Source organism: Phyllopteryx taeniolatus, chromosome 4 (assembly GCF_024500385.1).
Source record: "Phyllopteryx taeniolatus isolate TA_2022b chromosome 4, UOR_Ptae_1.2, whole genome shotgun sequence".
Lineage (NCBI taxonomy): Eukaryota > Metazoa > Chordata > Actinopteri > Syngnathiformes > Syngnathidae > Phyllopteryx > Phyllopteryx taeniolatus.
Genome location: NC_084505.1, coordinates 31,863,443 through 31,887,132, shown reverse-complemented (window position 1 = coordinate 31,887,132; position 23,690 = coordinate 31,863,443). Strand labels below are relative to the sequence as shown.

At 41.5% G+C, this 23,690-nt stretch overlaps 2 protein-coding genes across 13 annotated transcripts; one reads left to right on the top strand and one right to left on the bottom strand.

The window, feature by feature from the left end:
• Positions 1–430: 430 nt before the first annotated feature.
• On the top strand, positions 431–7,407 carry primpol (primase and polymerase (DNA-directed)). Of its 2 annotated transcripts, none has more exons than XM_061771752.1 (13): positions 431–890; positions 1,819–2,055; positions 2,147–2,241; positions 2,421–2,559; positions 3,507–3,654; positions 3,728–3,880; positions 4,436–4,598; positions 4,676–4,773; positions 4,854–4,940; positions 6,161–6,269; positions 6,350–6,426; positions 6,516–6,562; positions 6,946–7,407. In XM_061771752.1, exons 2-13 carry the CDS (start codon positions 1,882–1,884, stop codon positions 7,165–7,167), a joined length of 1,512 nt encoding a protein of 503 aa, XP_061627736.1. In that variant the 5' UTR covers positions 431–890; positions 1,819–1,881; the 3' UTR covers positions 7,168–7,407. The 2 variants fall into 2 exon arrangements, with proteins under 2 accessions (XP_061627736.1, XP_061627735.1); XM_061771751.1 differs by having other exon boundaries at positions 1,780–2,055.
• Positions 7,191–23,533, bottom strand: acsl1a (acyl-CoA synthetase long chain family member 1a). 11 transcript variants are annotated; one of them, XM_061771742.1, is made up of 21 exons: positions 23,410–23,533; positions 14,344–14,550; positions 13,276–13,390; positions 13,134–13,198; positions 12,958–13,059; positions 12,541–12,640; positions 12,287–12,462; positions 11,846–11,878; positions 11,658–11,709; positions 11,505–11,578; positions 11,097–11,315; positions 10,688–10,822; positions 10,462–10,596; positions 10,232–10,327; positions 10,090–10,162; positions 9,903–9,991; positions 9,506–9,622; positions 9,277–9,420; positions 9,099–9,200; positions 8,944–9,015; positions 7,191–7,967 (listed from the first exon to the last, which is right to left on the bottom strand). In XM_061771742.1, exons 2-21 carry the CDS (start codon positions 14,536–14,538, stop codon positions 7,827–7,829), a joined length of 2,235 nt encoding a protein of 744 aa, XP_061627726.1. In that variant the 5' UTR covers positions 14,539–14,550; positions 23,410–23,533; the 3' UTR covers positions 7,191–7,826. The 11 variants fall into 11 exon arrangements, 10 of the variants coding, with proteins under 10 accessions (XP_061627726.1, XP_061627723.1, XP_061627728.1 ...); XM_061771739.1 differs by lacking the exon at positions 23,410–23,533 and adding an exon at positions 18,031–18,060; XM_061771744.1 differs by lacking the exon at positions 23,410–23,533 and adding an exon at positions 18,031–18,060 and having other exon boundaries at positions 11,238–11,315.
• Positions 23,534–23,690: the final 157 nt, after the last annotated feature.

The following is a 23,690-nucleotide window of genomic DNA, read 5'->3' as shown; positions in this document are numbered from 1 at the left end:
ATATAGGCTATGTTATGTTATTATTTTGTTTTAATATTAAGGTTTTAGGTTTTGAGTGTGTTCATCAAATGTATTATAATCTAATCAAATTATTAGAAAATGTAAGAAATAAAATGTGATTTATTATTAGGCGATTATTAGTTTGTAATTTTAGAGATTAAATTAGAGATATATTTTTCAAATATTTTCTACATTTGTTACAATTACTTTGCAGGTCCCATGTAACTTAAGTGTCAAACTTGTGTCCAATTTTTACAAATGATTTTATTGTTTTTATTATCTCCCTTCAATGGATTTACATTGCCGGTTTCATATAACTTTATTTCTTTGTTAATGTATTATTAGTATGTGTGGAGTTTGCATGCTCTCCCCGTGCTTGCGCGGGTTTTCTCCGGGTACTCCGGTTTCCTCCCACATCCCAAAAACACGCGTAGTAGGTTAATTGAAGACTCTAAATTTCCCGTAGGTGTGAATGTGAGTGTGGATGCTTGTTTGTTTGTATGTGCCCTGCGATTGGCTGGCAACAAGTTCAGGGTGTACCCCGCATCCTGCCCGATGATAGCTCCAGCACGCCCGCGACCCGAGTGAGGAGAAGCGGCTCAGAAAATGGATGGATGGGTGGATACTACTGCACAAGTGCTGCTCTCTTATTTTGTAGAACACACTTTTATTTTTTAAGACCTTACTTCGAAAAAGTTGACGTATTTCCGGTTACTGACGCGCCAAAATCGAAAACAAAAATGGCCGTCGTTTGTTGACATTTTGTTGACGTTCCTGTTTTCTCCTCAAAACTGTCAGAACGGCTCAAATAAAATCGCATTATTTGACACTCGGGCAGTTCTTAACAGCAATTTTCAACAATCAGACTGTCAAGTGGACCGAATTTACTGGTAAGTTATCTTGACTCTACAAGCATTTACAGCATATGACGTCAATAAGCATTTATCAGCTTCTTTACTGTACTCCTTGTGTTAGTAGTTTGTTCTTAAATGTAAAATGTCGCCGTAGTTTTGTTACTGGCTGCTATTGGCCTTAAAGTTTTATATGCGGACGCCTTTTTGTTACGTGTGAAGTTGCTAATGAGTTGTCGTCATTGCGTTATTATTGTTATGATTATAGTCATTATAGTCAACTTACTACAGTGCTATTAGTACATCTTATGGTTTCTACTGTGGTATTTTTTGGGGAATTCATAAATTTTATTTTGAGTACATTGTCAAAATATTTGCCTTTAGGATCATGCTCACTTTGACATCGTCAGAGAGGTGTTCATTATTTATAAACACTGTATGTTTATTATTGTGCAGGTAAATTGCTTTTGTTGTGACCTATTTTGTTTACCTCAGCGATACAAAAAAAAAAAAAAAAAAAAGTACACACCGGTATGACGCAGTGCAGGTCTGTTTGTACACGTAAATATTTTTCAAATGTGTGTTATTGGAATGATGACTGAATTTCGCCATGGGAATAAATGAAGTAATCGATGTATCAGTCTATGTGGCTGTCCCTCAACTCAATGAACAAGCGAGATGTTTTCAGTTCTTTTACGCTGTGAAAACTAATTACAAACAAACACAATGCAGGGACGAAATAAAGAGCTAATCTAAGATTCAAGACCGTTGTTTTGTTTTTCTGTAGCAAACGTTCCATTATGGAGTGGGAACAATCAACATAAATACAATAACATAGGTGAAAGTAAAAAAAAAAAAAAACATCGGATTTTGGTCTGTCATGGACATTGTCTAGGGATTCTGGATTTATGTTTCCCTGCTTTTGCAGGTCAAACGCTGAGAAGAATTGTCGCTTGTCACCACCCAGAGTTCCTTCTGCCGGTGCGGCTGCAGCGTACACAGAAGTGGACAAATAAATACCCAAGCGAGGATGAAAAAGTGGAGCGAGCGTCTGAAGAAGGTGGAGCAGCTGGCCGAGGCCTTCCATCACAGTCCCGTGATCCCTCGCTACAGGCCTCGACTTTGGCCGTGCCAGCCTTCCTCCGTCTGGAAGCTCTTCCATCGCCAAAGTATGGCGATCGGCTTTGCTCAGAGCTGCAAGGAGGTACGGTTTACAATCGGCCTGTTGGTCTTCGCCGCCTTAAACCGTAGATTTCTGTCCCGCCTGATGTTGATATTCTTCATTCCCTCCTCAGCCTGTGCATGTGTTTGCGCTGGAAAAAGAGAAGGCTCCCCGGGGTCAAAGGATATTCCTGGTGACCAGTTACGGTGAACTGTGGCACTACTACAGGTAAAAAATACACACACACACACACACACACGTGTGTAGATATATGTGTGTTTATATATATATATAGATATATTTGAGTGCCTCATTTTAAAAGAATGGGGATTTATTATCATGATTCAATAAACACACAAAAATACTCTTTATTTATTATTATTTTTCGACTATTCCGCCCCCTCAAGGACCTACACGCAGTCCTTGATGCACTGCTACGAGGTGATACCAGAGGGCGCTGTTTGCAAGCTGTACTTTGACTTGGAGTTCCACAAGCCCTCAAACAGAGAGGCCGATGGGAAAAAGATGGTGTCCATGTTGATCCAGGTGGGCGACTTCTCAACATAGATTTGTTAATAATTATCAAGATAACTTAATAATTATACAGGTGAATCTCAATAATTTAGAACATCATGGAGAAGTTCATTTATTTCAGTAGTTCAATTCTAAAAGTGAAATTCCTATCTGTTATCATAGATTCCTTATTCACATAAGGAAAAGGCCAATTCCTGCATAATTCCTATATTCAAAATGATTTTGATTGTTTTAATACTCAAATTTCTCGAGATGGCGAATTAGGGGTTTTTGTTAGTTGTGAGCTATATTTTTCAAAATTATAGAAACATAATTAAAAATCATGAACTATATTACTGTGTGTTTAATGAATCTGTATAATATAGGTTTCACTTTTTGAACGGAACTACTGAAATAAATGGTTTTCATAGTCTTATTTATTGAGCTGCACCAGTTTGTTGCTTCTTTCTACGTTCCTAATGAGTGGATTGCGCCGTTTAGCCTTAGACATTGTCTTTTTTTTTTTTAGACATTTAATTTTTTTAGTTTCAAAATCTGGAAAATGACCTTCTTTCCATATGCACGCACTCAACTGCCACAACATTTGGGCCATCTGTAAAGAGATCCAACACAAGAGCTGCGTCAACAATTCTGCCTTTACAATTCTGCGATAACAATGTTCAGTTTTGTTTGGCACTGACAGAGAGGTGTTGGTTTAACAGTACGCTGAGTATTATGAGTCGACTGCATTGTGACATACTGAGAGCTGTTTGGTTGCCTTATGAAATGAAGCGAGAGTGGCCAAATTTTAAGCGGTGTTTTGAAACTAGTTTTCACGAGTGGCCTGTTTGTTTGTTTTATTTACATTTTTTTTACGCATCCGGTGTCTAGTGCCCACCCACGATGTTCACTTTACATTTTTGTGTAATATATTTTTGAATTTCAAATAGAAATATGTGCGCGTGTTTCTTTGTTGACAGTATGTTTGTCAAAAGCTGAAGGACGTTTATGGGGTTGAATGCTCCGCAACAAACATCCTCAGTCTGGACTCCAGCACAGAAGACAAATTCAGTCGTCATCTCATCTTCAACCTCCAAAATGCGTCTTTCAAAGACAACATTCACGTCGGTATGTTTGCCTCTGGCTCTCGTCACGGGCTATATGCAATATACATGAAAAATCATGTTATTGTTGATTTTAGGGGCCTTTATTCATGCCATTCTTCAACCTGTCCTGGATGGACACAATGAAGGGGGAAGTACACAGACCAAAAGACAGAAACATGAAGAGACTGACCTCAGTTTCCTTCACGTGAAAAACAAGGATGGCAACCGTGCTCTTTTTGTTGATCTCGGTAAGACACACAATATGTTTTGTCTCTCTTTCTCTGTAGAGTCACGTGTGTGTGTGTGTATATATACATACTGTATATATTGTATATGATATTTCATGCTTTCTTTGTGCTGCTCCTTCTGGTGTGCATGCCTTTGCCACCAGAGGCGGTATCATACATGCATACGTACATACACAAAAAAGTCAGTCACCACTGTTTAAGATGTGTCAGTAATATTAGTTGCTTTTGTCGAGGATAAAGAATATATGCGTTCTGATTATTGTTACACTGTCACCCTACATGTGTTGCTGCACTCTTTGTGTTCAAGTAGCCATTGCTTAAAGGGTTCTAACACCGGCAACAGATGCTAGTTTCGTTAGCTCGTCTAAGGCATTTTGCATCGTGTGTTAGCATTAAGCGAGGAGACAAAGTTTTGCGGTATGGTTAACCGTTTTACTGTAAACTTCAAGTGGGAGTGGCCATAAACTTTCTGATTGTTCACTATCTGCTTCCTTTTATGAGGTGCACTACCGCCATTTAGCACTTTCAAGACTTTCTTTCAATGACACCCAACAGGAGTCTACACCAAGAACAGAAATTTCCGTCTTTACAAGTCATCCAAGGTCGGGAAGAGTGCTGCCTTCTCCTTAGCGGACGACAACAAGTTCATCTCCAAACCCAACGAGAGCGTTTCTGCAGAGGAAAGTGTGTTCTTAGCGTCTTTAGTGTGCAACGTGAGGTACGTTGGAACCAATTTACTGTGAAGCAACTCAACCACAACATTCGAGGACGATTGTTATTCCTGTATCCGATCAGCTTCACAGGCCAGAGAATTCTGATGTGGGAAGTCACGGACGCTGAGGCTTTTAGGACCACCAGGGGTCAGAGCCAGCAGGGCTTATCATCTGATCCAGGCGAGGACGAAAAAGTCATCCTGTTGGGTCACAATGTTCTTGTTTCATTGACACAAAACGGTCCGTTTTAATTTCGACAGGCTCGCGCTCGGGCTGCCTGACGTCTCCTCACCGAGAAGTGGATGACTTCGTGTTAACGGTGGTGAGGAGGGACGCCATTCAAGGAAGTAAGTGTTGTGATCGTGGAGACAATTAGAAAACACAGGCGGTCCTCGGGTAATGACTGTAGCGTCGAATAAGCACGGTGAACTAGATGAATTTTTGGTGATACACGCACCACTGTCTCGACTGCTCAGTACAATATGACAGCAGCCCACAATAGTATTATTACATGAACAATAGAATTCATATTGCAAAATGAGCAACATTTTGTTCCGAATCAGCACACGTTACTAATTTGTTTTTCATGAGTAATAACGACTCACATCCCAGGCACGTGCCGTAATCGCCCTCTGCATATTTACTGCTTTTTACACTCGTGTTACAGTAAAATGTTACACAGCCCGTACATTTGATAAAGGTTTTATGGTGTGACAGTTTGACTCCTTGAACAGATGAATTCAGTTCCCATTATTTTCAACAAGAAAATGGATACCCTAACTCTCCGGCACCAACATCCAAATTCAGTAGTGTAATAGGCCTGGGTGTCGATCAAAAAGGAGTCAGGTTTCATTCCTAAAAAATATATATTTAATATCGATGTAAGCCATTGTGACATTATGCAATTTGAACATTAACACTGTGCATGATTATAGAAAAATACACTGCTTGAATAATGATTCAATATTTTTATTTACCTAGAGTAAAAGTTTGAAAACAAACCGTTCTAAAAGATTAAATGCAAATGTATATTACTTGAAAGTTAAATGCAACTGATCTGTCCTCTGGCAGTGATTCTTTCTCATACCACTAGAGGGAGCCCGCGCCCCTCTCGTGGTTTTCGTAACGCTTTCAGTCATCGCTGCTTGCATTACATCATTGATTATGTTCAACTTCAGAAGTTCCACTTTACAGATGCATCTCAATAAATTAGAAAATTGTGGAAAAAAGTCATTTCAGTAGTTCAATTCAAAAAGTGAAACTCATATAGATACATTATACACACAAAATATTGAATGCTTTTTGTTTTTTTGATAAGTGTAGCTTACAAGATAGTAAAACCCCCAAATTCTCCATCTCAGGAAAAATTTGAATATTCTACAAGAAACTGAAAATGAATTTTAATATAGAAATTGACCTTCTAAAAAGTTCCTATGTGTTTAACGAGTCCTTATAATATGAGTTTAACTTTTTTAATTGAACTACTGAAATGAAATATTTTTTTTAGAAGCGCCTGTAACTAATGGTCTCGTTTTATACTTGCGTTAACCATCTCCCATCTTCACAGGCATTAGGCGGTGGAACTACTTTGCCGCCGAGCAGCTGCTGGTCTATGACATCGCCAAGTACCGCTGGTGTGACAACGTGGGCCGCTTTCACAAAAGCAACAACATCATGTACGTTTAGTTGGCAAGATCCCCGATAACCGTCTCCCTGTGAGCCGCCGCTTTGACATGAGTCCGCTCCTCGTGCGCAGGATTGTGGTGGATCTCAAAGAGGAAGTGTGGTACCAGAAGTGTCATGATCCTGAGTGCAGGAACTTCAGATCCTCAAGTACACACATTGTTTTTTTTGTTGCTTTTAGTCATGAATAAGTACGCGGGTATTGCGGTCCGATATAATTTTAATTTTTGTTTTTACAGGTTACCCACTGCCACAGGAGATCTGCATCAGCTACATTATGATGCTGGTCAGTAATATTGTATTTATTTTTTTTTCATCTTTGAAACGCTACGCTAGCTTAATGCTAACATGCATATAATGGAAAATCCCATTGACGATGTTCTTTATCCTCTACGAAATACGTTACCACAACTTACTGAATCACAGTAGTAGTAGTAGTGGGGGTCTGTTCTTCTTCGTTTGTGTTTGCATGACTTTTAGACAGTACTGCCTCCCTGTGACTAAGGTGGGTAGACCAGAAGGAGCAACACAATGAATTGTATTGCAGAATTAAATCACAATGCACAAACTGTTTATTTCTTTACATTCTATATGTTTTGATAAAGTAAAATAGGAAAATTACCCCTCTATAATATATTTTCCACCATTTTGTCCTGTTGTTCCTGACAGGACGAGGCGGACCAGGCATACATGATGGATGAGGCAGGCAACATTGAACCCAGACAGGCACCAAAGCCGGCGCCTGGGGATCAGGAATTTGGCGACGCGTGGGGAAGAGGCACCGAGGACGACCGGGAATTCTCGGACTGCCTCGACGACTTTGAGCTGAACACCGAGGAAATCTCGGATGAGCTGCTGCTCGGCTCCGTGGAAGATTTCCATTGGCAGTAAATGGTGATGCCAAGAGTCCAAGAGAAGTTACCGATGCACTTTATTGAACTGTTAAGTCTCAATTGTACTCACAACTTAAGCACAAAACAGCAAAAAAAAAATATTTTATACATTATTATACAAACACAATGTGGTTTGAACAGGTAGGGTCTCAATTCCAAACATCATGATTCACCGTTAAGCCGAGTGATGTGACAAAGGCAGAATTAAAAGCACAGCTATTACGTGCTTCCATTTGAAGCGTTCACAAAAACAACCTAGACCCCACCTGCGTAAAAGGTACCAGGCCACATGGCTGAGAAACGGGAATGCAAATTTATTCAAAAAATACTGTATATTATTATTATGTGTCATAATATTAGGCACAATTCAAATATTATTCGCCTGTAATGACATCATTAAATATCCACTAACATGACAAAACTTCCCGCAGTTTACACAAGTCGTACTGTATTTGTCCATTGTGCTTTATAACCCTTATACTCGGATAAATAAAACCACTCACATGATTTCGAAAGCTTAGTGTTAAAAAATAAAGATGGTACACTTTTCAAACTGAGCACCGCCATCAAACACCACACATACACACACAAAAAAAAGTCCAGATTGGCTTTGGCAGACATGTTCCCATTCAAGTGTAACTTTCTCACTACCCTCGCTTAGACCTTAACGCCGGCATAAAGTTCATCTATTTGCGCTCTAAAGTGACTCAGAAGTTCTGCCCTCTTAGCCTTGAGCGTTGGTGTCAGCAAGCCATTCTGCACAGAGAACATTTCCGGATGTAACGCAATGTCTCTCACCTGAAGAGAGAGAAAAAAAAATGGAGGATATATAGTAAGGCTACATACAGTAGATAATAGAGGCTGATTTTGTCTTTTATTTTGTTAAAATACAGGGGGAATTATGCAGTTCATTGTTTTAGATCTTAAGTTGGACTAAATCCAATGTACATTTTGAAGTTTGTCTCTGTTGATGATGAGTGTGTTATACAGCTACCGTAATTTCGCGTGTATAATGTGCACCTATGCATAATACGCGCCCCCAAAGTTGATTGACCTAAAAATTCTGGAAAACCCTTCTACCTTTGTATAATGCATTTTTACAATACATGATTTTGCTTCTACCCATATGATCAAAACGAAGTATTATCTGTATTTTGTTAGTTTTTTCAAATAATTGTTCTGAAGTTAAGCACTTTATTTGAACATGTAATACTTTCTTTTTATTTAATTGCTCTTATTTTGAAATTCACAGGCCTACTTTGATTTCGTAAATGAGAAAACACACAGTTGTGCTCATATGTTTGATTACCTAGGCAGCAAAGCCTGTGATACTCATTCATGTACATGTATTTAAAAAAAAAAAAAAAAATCATGTCATTATGGGGAGTGATGTGAAGAATTTGGAGGGGCAAAAACTATTCTACTTTGAAATAAGACTAAAAAGTGGAAAAGCGCTGTGAATACTTTCTGGATATATTTTAGATTTAATAAACACACTGAAATATGTCATGATTTATTTTTTTTATAATTTTAATTAGATTACAACTAACAATAACCTACAATTCAGCATCTAAAGGAATTAGAATTAACATTACATGAGAGAAAAATGATTTTATATGTAGAAATTGGCCTTTTCAAACATTTTTATGAATCTTTGAAATTTCATTTTTGAATAGAACTGCTGAAATGCCATATTCTAATTTGAGATGCATCAGTAAATAGATATTGATCCAATAAATCATAACAATCAACCATTATAAATTGTAAAGATCACCTGTTCAAAAGACTTGAGTCCGGCTTCTTTGCCCAGCTTCTGGATGTCCTCCAAAATGGCATTCTTAACATCCTGCCAGAGATCACAGCAAACTTTAGCGTGCGTACAAAGTGAGGCGAAGCGTTTTGGGAATTCTGTTGGCAAAGTAAACTCACATTGCTCTTGCACATGTCCAAGTAGGAGCCATTAATGCCTCGTTTCTTGATCCAAATGGGTAAAAAGTCCGGATCAGGCACCACGATGCCCACCAAGCATGCCTTTTGAAATCAAGATCCAGTCAACAAGCATATCATGTTTGGTTGGTTGGTCGCAGAATAATGCTGCAGCACTCGCCTGTAAACTGTCACCGTGCACAAATATCTGCGCCACCGGGTCGCTGCGGTTGTAAATGTTCTCAATTTTCTCCGGGGCGATGTATTCTCCTTGCGCCAGCTTGAAGATGTGCTTCTTCCTGTCAATGATCTTCAAAGTGCCGTTCTGCCAAAGACGGGTTGAGACGCTATGAAAGGGAACCTTCGTCATCCTCCTCCTCCACGCATACAAGTCGAGGTCCCGCGCCTACCGGAAGCCATTTCCCTATGTCCCCCGTGTGCAGCCATCCGTCTTTGTCGATGGCCTCCGCCGTTTTCTCGGGGTTTCCCAGATATCCCAGGAAGACATTTGGTCCTTTGACACAAACCTGACAAGGGATCAGAGGAGGACAACTTTATATTATGTAATCCTGACAGAGCATCAAAAACTACATCATACTGTGAGTATGATGTAAAAGGTGTGATGCAGCTGAAAAAAAAATCAATGGGAAATGGTATTTTGAACTTTGAACAAATTGAAGTTGGACCACCGTTAAGAACGGATTGTGTTCAACCACTGTATATCTCTTTAGAATGTCTGAGTATTGTTCAGCCAAAAGCGATGTTAGGATAGGATGAAAAGTCTACGGGAACCTATTGACTCCTAACCTCTCCTTCGTTGTTGGCTGCCAGGTAGTTCATGTCTACTACATCCACCAGTTTGATGGCGTTGCAGGGCAGAGGAGGTCCGACGTGACCTGGAGATAATACACAAGACGCACACATATAGTCTTCACTGACTTGCTTTGAGAACCAGTCGTACCCCGGAGCGGGATATGTAAGGAGGTTCTGTTACCAGCTGTCCAGTCGCCAGGCATCGACATGGAGCATCCCGCTGTGCATTCGGTCTGGCCGTAGCCTTCGTAAAACTGAGGAGAAAGTCGAGTGCGGAATGTCAGTGACGATAACGGAAGTGGCGCCGTCGTTAAGCGGCTCACCTGACACCCCAGCGCGACCCGTAGGAAAGTAAGCACGGGGGGGGACACGGGCGCGGCCCCTGTGAGGATGAGCCGCACATGACCACCCAGGCTCGCCTGCAGAAGGAAGTAAATGAGAAACGCTGAGGCCATATTCCCGCACTCGCGCCATGCCTGAAACGTGGCACGTCTTTGCAGTTTGCCTCGACTTTGTAACTTTGTGACTCAGTATCAGCTATTTAGTCTATGACCTGTATTTTTCTGAAGATGAGCCTATCCCATATGCTGTCCCTGCGGACCACGCCACTGTTCAGCTCCGACTGCTTCCTCCGGAAAGCCAAATCAAGCATCCATCTTTTTAATGGTGTGTTGGCTTGGCTAAATATCTGCAGAGGGGAACATAGTTTTGCGTCAGCGCTTCTACTGCAGGCGTGGCGGCACAAAAGCCCCACGCGAAAATCCGAACTGTGGACCGACTTTATCAAACATGCGGTTGAGCAGACGTGGCACCACAGGGAAGAACGTCGGGCGCAGTTCTTTCAGGTCGTCCATCAAGAGCCGAATGTCGCCTTGGAAGAATCCGATGCGAGCGCCTTGGATGAGGATGACGCCCTGATGGAGCAAGTTTAAACCGGTTCACGTTCAATCCAGGCGGCTGCCATTTTTGTCTTTAAATTTGCTTGGATTAATCATTAGAAGAAGCAGTGAGGAACAGTTGTGAAGATTCCAAACCAGTGAATATTAGTGTTAAACACAACCGCACGGTTGTAAAAGTGACTATGAAGCAGATTGACATCCGGGCCCTTGCTCGAACAGACTTAAACGAATCTCGAAAATCTACGTTTGTTTTCTTGTTGAAATATTTCCAAGTCCGTCAGTGGCGTACCTGAACAACCCTTTCAAGCATGTGAGCTAGCGGCAGATACGATACGAGAACATCACGGCAGTCCAGCATGCAATGCACCTGTAAGGGACACACACACAAAACACATGCGCATGGCGTGGTTAGTGAAGGGGCGTGGCATACCTGCACTACTCTCTCTAACATATGGGCCAAAGGGAGGAAGGAGATGTGCACATCTTTGGAAGTGGCCTGCATTTTGCCCTGACGTCATACACAAAAGAAGAGTGAAGAATAAGTATGAAGATGAACTGGAAAGCATGGTAGAGGAGGGGAAAGAAGAGGTGAAAGTAACCAGATACCATCTTGTTCACATTTGTAGTTTGGGCATGGAGCTTAAGATATTCTAATACTTGTCCATCCTCCCCCATAGCAATGAAATAAAGCGTTTACCTCTGTTATTTTAAGAAAAGCTGCAGTGTTTGCGATGATATTTCCGTGGGTGAGAACTGCACCCTTGGGGTTTCCTGAAAAGAATACATATCTTTAAAAAAAAAAAAAAAAAAAGGGAAAAGTCAAAAGGTTGCAATAATTTTCCGTCTTTACCTGTAGTTCCAGATGTAAAGCAGATAAGCGCAAGGTCCTCCGCTTTCGGTGGCTGTAACCATGTTACACGAGAAAAAAACGGAACGAATAAAGGCACGAATTCTAGTGTTCTTTACAATAATAATAATATAATCCGTTTGCTGGATTTTGTTTAAATGAGTGATTCCGACCAATGTGCTTCTACTCACCATGGGGTCACGGTAGTTTGCTTTACCCAAGTCCTGCAAAACAGTCAAAATGCACACTGAGAAAAGTGTCGAGTCGGAAGATTCTCAGTTGTCCAGCTTATGATGGCCAAACTGAAAAAAATGACTTCTTCTTAGCTGTTGATTGATTGAATAAAGGATTCCCGTGTGACCACCCCTAAATGGTACTCGTAACATGGACGTACATTTGACAACTTTCCAACAGAAATCTACAACTGAAGAAGCGTTTTTTTTTTGTTTGTTTTTTTTTTAAAGGAGGAACCTCGCCAACAAACCAAGCTGTCCCTTTGCATAACAAAAACTAAATATCTGTTCAGTTTAAAATAAGAAAATGTCCAATCCAAACTCAACAAAGTAATATCCAAATGACAATGTGAATTTGTTTGGCACAAAAAAGAGAAAATAGTATTTCAATATTTAAACCTCAAACTCCTTCAGGCTCAGAACCTCAACTCCGCACGTTTGTCCTCGGGCCACCAGCTCGCCATCGAACGGCTCCATGACCACGATCGTCTTCACCGTTCGCTCTTTCTCGGCGAAACAGTCGAGAATCATCCGGGCTTTTTCGGGCACGTCGCAGATCACCGTGCTGATGGAGACTGAGGAACACACGGCAAATGAACAATCGTCCCCCCCGATGTCGCGCACTGATGGCATCGCAGAGATATTGAATGCACCTTTATCGATGATGTAGCTGATGGCCTCTGCGCCGAGTGTGTCGTACAACGGAACGGCTACGAGGGAGTACGTGTAACAAGCCAGCTCGGAAATGGTCCACTAAATAGACGACAACAGAAGCATATTTGGGCAATCACAGGGCCGCCTCGTCGGTGCACGCCCCCGCAATTAAAATAATCCAGTGCAGAGTCAGCTTGACCTCGTATGCAAATTAGCCATGCGCTTCAGTCGTTTCTGTCCTGGCTACTCAGCACAGCATGGCCAAGTCAACATCATTTATGTACAAATATGAACAAAGTGGAGGTTAACCAGTTAACGATTTGTGGTTGACATTGAAGGTTCCACTGTACTGTATTTACATTACAGGAGGGGGGAAAAAAAAAAAAAAAAAAAAAAAAAACGTGGATGCATGTCACCTCTGGTCTGTTCTGGGCGAAGATCCCAATGAACTTGTCTCCTGACTGAGCGTGACCCTTGTGAAGCAAGGCAGAGCCCACGTTTTCAGCCCGGTCTGCAACCTGCGTCACACAAAAACGAGGTTGTGGGAATGGTTTTGGCTGGGACTTGTTACATTTTACTTGTTACACCTCACCTCTCTGTAAGACTGCCACTCGTAAGGCCGGTTTGGTTTTCTGGCGCCTAAACAAGGTCCGTTATCTATGAGAGAAAGTGGCACTTACCTTTATGGACTGGTATGACGGCAATCATCGCATTCTGCTGATAAATCAACTCACTCGACACTCTGAGCCCTCGTAGAAACGCCTCGTAAATCGTCTTTGCATCGCTGTGGTAGTACGTCATGTGTTCATCGCTCTTGTTGAGCGCCGACCTTCTTGCGCCTTCTTCGCCCTGACGGAGAGAAAACACAGAACTGCTGGGAAACCCAATGTGGATGAATCAAAGATCATTTTATTTCATGGTTTTGCTTCTTTGTCTGCGACTGCCTGACAACTAGTCCGAGGTGTAGCCTGCCTCTTATCCAGTCCACTGGGAAAGGCTGCAGCTTAGTCACGACCATAAGGAAAAAAATAAAATAAAAAAAGATGCATAAATGGTTCTTCGTGTCATGGTCGCACTGTTTAAAGATGGATCTTGGTTGAGGGATAATTCTCAATTTCAGTCTTTCTAACGGTTTCCCCAACCTTGATTGAGTCAAGGCACATACTATACTAAAATCACAAACAGTGGAACTTCGGTTTTTGAACGACCCGGTTCACGAACAAAAGAAAAGTTACCCCAGTTCACACCCGATTTTCAGTATAGTCTTGCCTTGGTCACGGAAGGCTGAGTTGTGCTTTATTTTACGCCCTGTAAACATCATTGGTTCCGTGTGTCACACATTGTAGTTATCTGTTTGTTTTAAATCTAGATCAGCCCTCAGTATGGCTTCAAAGAAAAGACAACTGCTAGTGATACCGTAATTAGGAATCTTAAACGCATTACAACACTTGATCTCTCACGACACACTGTGGTTGGGAATCACTGTTCGAGCTCATACTAAGTTTGAGAAAGAACTTTTCGGTCAATTTGGGAAGAAGTCCAGTAGCCCAATTTTGCCTTGCACGGCAACATCCTTTGGACGTTTGCGTGATAAAGAGCATCATTTTGATCATTTTTACGAGGTGTAAAAGTATGTAGTGTGCATGTATAAATGACCAGACAAGACAACTTTTGGCTTTTCTCATGCTTTCCAACACGCAAGTGGATGAAAGCACCCTTTGTCTAACTGTAGTTGCGCTGCCTAGTAGTGGAGTTGCTATATTGTAACTCCTGCCTTTTGCTGGGAAAAAGAGACTACATACTAGCATGTCCACGGACTGCATGGTGAGGTCGCACGGTGGCTCGAGGGCTCGTGGCCGGGTGGAGAGCCAGTAGGTAGTGAAGGCGGCGATGGCGCCCATGCCCAACAGCGTGTTGGTGGGAAGTCCACGTATGTACTGGCGCAGGTCGTCCAGCTCCGGAAGCCGCAGCTGTCTCAGGACTTCCTGACCCTGCATGGCTGTAGAGCACTGCAGTTGGAGATAGAGGAGCACGCTCACATTTCAACTCGGGGACAAAATTTAAGCACGGTTATGAATTCAAAATGTGTACAAAAGGAAGATTTGCTCAGAAATTAAATCCCAATTCTATTTTATGGTTATACTTATAAAAGGCCTACAGCATACCTCATTCCAGATGCAAATTGGATGAGCCCGAGGTAACGGGGATCCAAACATGAATTTGCATGAAAGATTGAACTGTTCATTCTTGCCTTTCCTGTTACACTACTGTTCAAATGTTTGAGGGCATCCAGAGGGTTTGTGGAAACACACTCTTGTGTATACAGTATACTGTATACACTACCGTGTCTGCGCACCTTGTTTCAGACATCCGACCATTACATCAGAAGCTAACAGGTCCATGAACGACAGCCGCAGTAGAAACAATTGACTTCTCACCTACTTCTATAATTAAACGCGGATACCGTGACCAAATGTGACCAGTTCATGCTGGGTCATAATGATTTGGACTTTTGTTTTTGTTGTGATGGACCTTCGGCTCAGGCCTCAAGCACAAATTAATTAGCAATGTTTGAAAACAGATCCTTAAATGAATACGTTATTCACCTCTAAGCCTGACCAACACATTTCCACACATTGCATTTAGAACAATTCAAAAAAATAAGACTCACAGTGTGTTACTATTTAATGCAGCGGAGGCAGACGAGTCTGATCACAGCTGCAGGGGCTAAATCCACTTAAATTCAGCAACAAAAGTCAAATCACCGTACTCACAGGTCTACAACGTGTAGTGAATGAGCGCTAGGAACTCCTTCCTGAAGTGCCGTGGTTTCGATGAGGAAGGACTCAGTGACTTCTAATAAAACTCTGAGGTTCTCACACTATGAATAGTACATACACGCCCATTTACACTCCTCCCAAACAGAAACACACACACGCGACCAACGTCACATCCGAACCTTCCAAAGACTAGTGCAAGATGGATTTTGTTTCTCTTTCTATAAAACTGCATCTTGAATGACAAAGTGACTTCTTTTTTTTTTTCTTGACTTTTTTTGTGAGAACACAACAAACAATTGTTGATTGAGTAATTGAGCAGTTTGGAAGATAGTGAGCAATTCTTCAAAAAACAGGCTTCAAGCTGTTTGTTGCCACTCCCACTTGAGGTTTACTGTCAAACTAAACATAAAACAAAGACAATTACACATTGGGTGTTTAAAACATAACTTTGCCTTAAATTCCGCCAGCCTAATGCTAACACATAATGGTAAACGCTATAGACAGGCAAAGGAACAGCATCGGCGTTATAAACGTTTCAGCAAAAGATATTTTACCACAAACGCTGCCGCAACACATGTAGACAGATAATGTAACTATACTCACAAGCGTATATTTTTCAGCCTCTGCCAAGAGCAACTGACATTACTGTGACTTACGGAGGAGCTGACACCAGCTCCATGTACAGTATGTCTGTGTTATATGACCCCCAAGTGGCCATGGCGTGCACAACAGAAGGTGCAGCACAACATCCACTGAATTGAAGCAAAAATGTGTATTATTGTATCTTTTACAATTCAGGTACCATTTCAAATGAGAATTGACCAAATGCTAACATTCCAGCAGTTGATATGCTAACGCTAATTAATGTCCCGAATGTGCTGGACAGTTTAACGCTGCAACGGTTTGAATCGGTTGATAAATGTTGAAGGATCATGTGTATTTGTAAAATGTGTCCATTCTTTTGGGAATTTTGTCATGGAAGATGTGGAATATTGCAAAATGACTTGTCAGAATGTGGATTATTATTTTTTTTTCATAATTACGGAATTTTCAAAAAAACACTGATAGCCAATATGAAGGTCAGTGGGTCTTTGTACCCTGACCTACAGCTGCAAGCACATCATCAGTGTCCTACTTGGCTGAGCGTTATTGGAGGCAAAAGGTACTTTGACAACCGTCAACACCTCCACTCTCCATACTTGGCCTGGGAGGATGGCGAGCCAATGACAGAGCCCCTCTGCAGGTCACCCCATAGCGCGCACGGACGGACGGACGCGCGCGTGCACACACACACACACACACACACACTCGCTCACAGGCTGGAACAGAAAGTGGGGGAGAGGGGACAGCGGGACAGCAGGGTCATAGGAAACAACGCAACACGAAGACGGGCTCAGCTCGAGTGCAAACACACATCTAAAAAACGCAGACAGGAAGTTGCAACATTAAAACACACACATATTGGTCTGTTTGACAAGTTGGATCACGCAGACGATACAGGGCAGGGGTGTCGAAACTATGGTCCGGGGCCATTTGCGGCATGCCGTCTGTTTTTAGCGGCATACTCAAATGAACAACTGACACTACTCGTTGTTTTTCTGCATTATACTGCTTTGGGCGGAATGGCACATGAAGAGAAGAAGAAGAACAAGATGACAAATAGTAATGTGAAATAATTTAATCTCACGTCCTTGTTTTCCCCTAAGGGCCATGTCGTAGCTACCCAATGTTTATATCTATGACCAATGCGCTTGCCTAGCTTAATTCCTCTTCCGTTTTTTTCAGCTTTTGGTTTTGACCCAGCTTCACGTCTTTTACGTCGTGTCATCGCTCGCTCACCTTAGATAAGATCATTTTTAAATGTTAATAACTACCACGACCGATCTCAAACGGGGGACGCAAGGCAAAGCAAACTTCCGCGTCCGGTGTGAACGTAGTATAATGATTAGAACGTACATATATTTGTTTTGAAAAGTAAGATGTAAAAGTAAAAAGTCACCAGAAGAATAAATACTCAAGTCATGTACAGATACATGAAAAATCTATTTAAGTACAGTAAGACACCATCTCAGCTTAACCGCAGCAAGAAACTTGTTTGCCACACTTAAGTTCCTCAGAGAAACGGCTTACATACTTCGTTAGGTGCTGCGGTTTTGGTTAGCTACAGCGTTCCAATGACATTTGAGCATTAACATTTATTTAAACACATTTATTTCCCCACTGCTGAATCAAAACTGCAACAGAAAATTGCTAAAATTTTCGACCAGTTCCAGTTTTTTACCCCCCATAATGTTTGGCAGTGGGCAAACAAACGTTAAAAACAAATTTACTTTTCTGTTCAACTATTTATGTTGCATATTACTTTAACAATGTGACGTTTTTGCTATGTGCAGAAGTATTCTATGAGTTTTCCAAAAAAATGAAAGAATTTGAAAATCAATATGCATTTTATTATTGGGCTGGAAACTGTCGATTTACTTTTGACCTTTTTACTTATGTACATTTACAAGTGTGTACTTTGGTACTTTTACTTAAGTAAGGGCTTCAGTACTTATACTTTGACCAGAATTGTTGTTTTTTTTCAGTATCAGTACTAACACCCATACTTTTGACGTATCTGCATATCATATGCCCTGTGTCATATGCAGCATAGAGAAAAGAGGGCATAAAGTAGTATCACTGCGAGGCAGCGGTTTACTGTCGCCTTACCGCAATACTTCTCATTGGCGGCGGGCTCACGCCTGTGGGTCTTGACCTCCTAGATGAAACAGTACACCTCCAGTCACATGGTCCGAGTGGAGAAAAACACTCTGCGTATGGGGCGGAGGGGGAGGACGGGTTTTGATAACTGGGCCAAAGGCCGTACGCTCGTCATTTGCTGCAAACACAGCATCTGTGAGCGTGACCTGTGGAGGTCACAGACTAGTGCACTAAGTCACATTAGAGTGGAAAATGCCTCAAAACGGCTTGAAGCATTCTCGGTATGTTCTGTTGAGAACGTATGAGTCTGAGATATAAATATCAGGTCCTGTACTAAAAAAAAAGTTACTCAGGCCATGTCCACACATACGAGAGAGTATGTAAAAGAGTATTACAGATATACTGCTATTTTCTGGTCTTCAATTTTGTTTTTGCAAAATTACCTCGAAAATGAAAGACGACTTTTTTTCTTGAAACTATATGAGTAATCTAAAAAGGATACGTCCCCCTCCCAATGACTTTTTTCCCCCCTCACTCACCCCTCTCAAATATGACATCTCAACTTTAATCTGGAAAATATTTTTAAAAACATATTTAAAAAAGCGAAATTTTTCTCAAATACAGTAATTTTTTAAAATTAATTTTGCGCAAATTTATCTAGAAATTAGAGATTACTTTTTTCATGAAAATATACAACTAACTTTTTTTCCTAAAAAAAACAAAAAAAAGACGACTGGAAAATATGCCTCTTTAATCACTTAGACAGTAAAACTCCGCAGGGGACGTTTATAAGCCAAGCCCATATGTATCACAGTAAAGCACATAAATGATCGCAAAACATAGTTGTGCTTTAACTTTCTCTATTATTGTGAATAAAAGATAACAAAATGGGCGCCATTCTCCACACGGACACTGTTACATGATTCCTTTAAATGAACCTTTGGTTACTTTTCTGAATCATGACTCCAGGCTAAATACTTTTCATCCCTGCACCACCGCTATATTTACAGTACCTAGTGTGCACACAGCAGCTAGATCGGTCTGTGATCATAACATGTCAAAACGGGTAGCAGGCATTTCCATATGACCAAAATGAAGGTAACAGGGGAGGTGTTCTGCTCTCGAGAAACAACCGCAGAGTCCAACTCTTTTATGTCTAATAAAAGCAGCGTCTGTATTCGACAGAAAGATGATTCGTTCTGCTTGGTAACTCATCTGTCTCACCCAACAAGCTTTGCATACAGCCATTCATTTACATACAATTTACCAATGTAGCAGAATGTCAATACAACCGAAAGAGAACAAAAAAAAAAAAAACATTCTGCAAGATTAGGGGAACGTTGATGGAACCAAATATGTAACTAGCACGTACTGTTAGAAAAACACATTACAACCCTCCAACACCAAAACTTAACCAACCGTAACATTCAGGGAACGTTACTGTAACAGCAACGTGGGTGTTGAACGTTCTGAGAACCAAACATTGTGAGAAGGGATAACAGTTTTTGCTACATTTCAAATGTATTATATTAAACAAGTGCAGTACTGACATGACAGTCGAAGTGTCCAACACACGCACGGACAGATAGTTAATAGCAAGCTATGAAGCAATGCTTGTGTCACTTACAGAGAAACCCAATCATCAACAGCCAGATGTGATTGAGTATGTTGAGTGACACAGGAGTGGAGGCGAGACTCAGGACAGAAGTGAGTATTTGTGAGCAGCAGTATGGTTTCATGCTGGAAAAGTACAGAGAAGGTCAGTAGGAGCTACATGGTGTCTTGGTAGATCAAGAGCAGGGGTGTCAAACTCAAATTCACGGTGGGCCAAAATAAAAAAATTGGGACAACGTCACGGGCCAAACTCCATATTTAATGAAAAATCACTACGATCTGCATGTTTCCCTTTTCTGCAGAAATGTAGCGTTAAAGTTCATCATATGACAACAAACAAAAATGTTGCTTAAACACCGAATCTGGAATAAACTAACTTTAATATTATAAACATGAGAAATCAAATTTGCGATACAAGACATTGGTATTTGTTTGTTGTTTTTTATTTTAGTATATAACATTGATTCTTCTGTCTCTCCATCTTCTATTTATCGATCTCCAACTACCTTTCTTTTTTATGTAAATCTTTTTTCAAAGGCCAACAACAAAACAACCCCAAAAAATAAGAATGTGCTTCAATAAAAATCCAAACTTCAAACTATTAACAGTCCCTGCCTCGGAGTTGATAAAGGACATTAAAAAAAACAAAAACAAAAAAACATTCAATTGTAGCGATTATGGATGAAATAAGAATTGTGCTGAATTTAGAAGGAAAGGACGAGTTGGAAGCGGCGCCTGCGTCACTTCTGGGTTATCGTAATTTTAAATTACAGCGTTATAAATCAAGATATTTGATATAAATGAGGGGCTCCACGTCATATTTTTACAAGTTCAACTTGAGGCGAAATGAGGACAAACCTTTTTAATCAGTCTCTTATCGGAAGGTGGCTACACTTTAGAAACTTTTGAGTTCTAGACTTTCCAGAGGTTTCGTTCCGAACCCAGTCACACAAAACAATGATGCAAGTGGTGAATTTGATAGAAAATGTAATAATAAAAAGGGGTTTCTACAGGATAAAACACAGACAAACACAAAACAAACAAGGTACAGACGAACATTGGCAAAGGAAGGGATTGTGACGTGAGATGAGCAGAATGGGCGTGTACTCCATGCATATAGCTGAGGACTCCTGTTCTCGTTAATTTAAACCCAAATATGCACTAATCTGTACTTTTAGTAGACCGCAATGTTGGATTTATGTGTCTGGAACACGTTTGAGGCAGGCGAGTCAGGCTCCCGAGTGTTCGGCCGGCCCGGGAACGGGTGGATTCGACGGAAGGGAGGAAGGAGGAAAAGCAGGAGGCCAACGAGTTCCCGGGCAGGACGTCTCTCGGGTGTCTCTGTTTGCCACACGTTCGGAGCGGGCGCGTTGCGTCCTTGCCACGTCAGGTGAGGTGGATGTCCTGCCCGGCCCGGTCGTCGGCGAGGAAGACTTCTCCACCAAAACTCACAAAAGCTTCTCAACTGGTCCCAGCTCCGGCCCCTTTTACGGCCTCCCACCTGTCTCGGAAGTTAACCGTTTTCCATCTTTCGTTTGGCCATTTTTGGGAAGGGGAGGTGTAAATTTACTCTAGGAGATTGGTAGCATAGTTGCTAACGACTGCAACAGAAAGGGAAGGGGCGCTCACCGGTCAAGACTGATGGGCCAACACACAAGCAAAGCATTCTGGGATTTGTAATATTAGAGTCACATGTGCTATATACTGGCGGGCCAGCTCTAATACACATTTGCTATGGTCTTGCGGGCCAAATGTAATTACATCGTGGGCCAAATTTGGACTCCGGGTCTGAGCTCGACATATATGATCTAGAGCAGGGGTGCTCAATGCGTCGATCGCGATCGACCCGTCGACCACGAAGGTAGTATTGGTAGATCGCATGACATCGCTTGACATTAAAAAAAAAAAGGACATCAGCCTATCATCCATCCCGTTGCTTGATTGATATACATATATAATCGATGATATCTGAATTTTTCTGACACTTACAAGCTAGTCAGTGAGTAAACTCCAGTTTTTATCTCTCGGTGTTTTCTCTTAAACTTAAGAAAGGGTATAAAAATGAGTGGGGGAGCTGGACCAAGAAAGAAGACAAAAACTTACCACTTTCATACGGAATGGGACGAGGAGTATTTTTTCACGATGACATTTTCGAAATGCGTATGCCTCATCTGCCAGTTTGCCATCGCATTACCAAAGAACGGAAATGTTAGGACTGTGCATGGAAAATACGACACTGACTACGCATCCCTGGCTGATTCACTTCAGTGCAAGTCATCGGAGTAAACTCAGGTAATGACAAACAAAAATTACATTGTTAATTATGTTGTGTTGTGCAAGATTGGCTCATGCGGTGAGCCAAGGTACATCAACATACATTGGTGCTGAGCTGTGTCGGCGGCTCAGTATTATAGCTCACTGGTAGCGCTCTGCGCTCTCAAACCGGAGACATGGTTGCGGCCCCCACACCCCCAAAAAAAGGTAGATCGCGGGAGGTTGGCTGCTTGAAAAGTCGATCTTGGGACAAAAAGGTTTGGGCACCCCTGATCTAGAGAAAGCACCCAGAGAGGAACTGAGGTACTGCATGCACAAGTCTGGAGTGGCAGAGAAGTATGTTAGAATAGTACAGGATACAGTATGTATGAGGGCAGCAGAACAGTGGTGAGGTGTGCTGTCGGTGTGACAGAGGAAATTAAGGTGGAGGTGGGAGTGCATCAGGGATCAGCCCCTGAGCCCCTTTCCTGTTTGCAGTGGTGATGGATGGGCCGACATATGAGGTTAGACTGGAATCCCTGTGGACCATGATGTGATGATGGGAATGAAGACATGAAGGAAGGGAGTTGGTGTTAGAGAGGAGGATGAAGGAGATAGGCTTACATGGAAAGGGATGACACGCTGTGGCGACCCCTAACGGGACAAGCCCACAGGAAAACAAGAAGAACTGCATGCTATTTATCCTACTCATCTAAAAGATATCTGTGCATGTATTTTAAAATAATTTTAATGACCACATTTTACTTTCATTATTTAATGTTTGTCTTATTCAATTTGACTCAGCAAAGCGGAGTGTTGGGGAAATGACTTTGAAAATGTAGTTGGTTACGATTACAAGTTACTCTGTTGAAAATGTAATAGTGTAATGATTTCAATTACTTTGTCAAAGTAATAAAACCCATTTTTATTACTTTTCTTAAATTTGAATGACTGCGTCAACAGGACGCTTGGATGGACCCCAATTTAGCCATATCCTGTATCATACAAACACAAAATTGATTTACAGTTAACACATTAACGTTGCTCTCTTTTCGGACTATGCTAAAACTTGCCTGCCAACTGGGCTCACCCGGCAAACAAAAAAAACAAAAAAAAACGAGCCCACATTCAAATTATAACCAAACATATGTGGCATTTCCTGGCTGAATTTACAATTCTGACAGTCTCCCCCCCCCCCCCCCCCCCCCCCCCCCTTTATATTATGTTTATGTTACACGTGCTGGTTTTTTTGTAAGTCCCGACAGCGTCATGAGACCGTTTCCCAAAAACAACGAGGACAGCTTTTTCCACATTGCCAAAACCAAAATGGAGACTTTTTTTTAACATGTTATCATCGAGAACCAGAAGCCCAAACATAGCGTGAAAAGAGGAACATAACATGACAGTTTGTTTCGGTATGCGCGGCAACGCCAAATTACGTCAAGCAAGGGAAAAACACAAAAGATAGGGACAGTCAGGTGGTAAATGTTTGCAATTAACGCGTTAAACGTTTGTACAAACCCGAGACAGATGAAAGATCCGGAGACTCTTTAAACTGACTTTTCAAGTCGACGGCCAAATGTGGTCAAGAATCACACACGCTTGGGAATCAGCCAATCAGAAGCCGTGTTACTTCACGCATTTCCTGGAAAGTTTAGAAGAGGGCTGCTATTGGTCCATTGTCAGGCTTCGTTATCATAATATTTTAGACTTTATTAGGCCACTTTATTAGGTTGCACTCCTCGATTCATTTATTAATGCGCAGTTTTTTGCTCATACACTTTTCATGTTTTTTTCCCCTG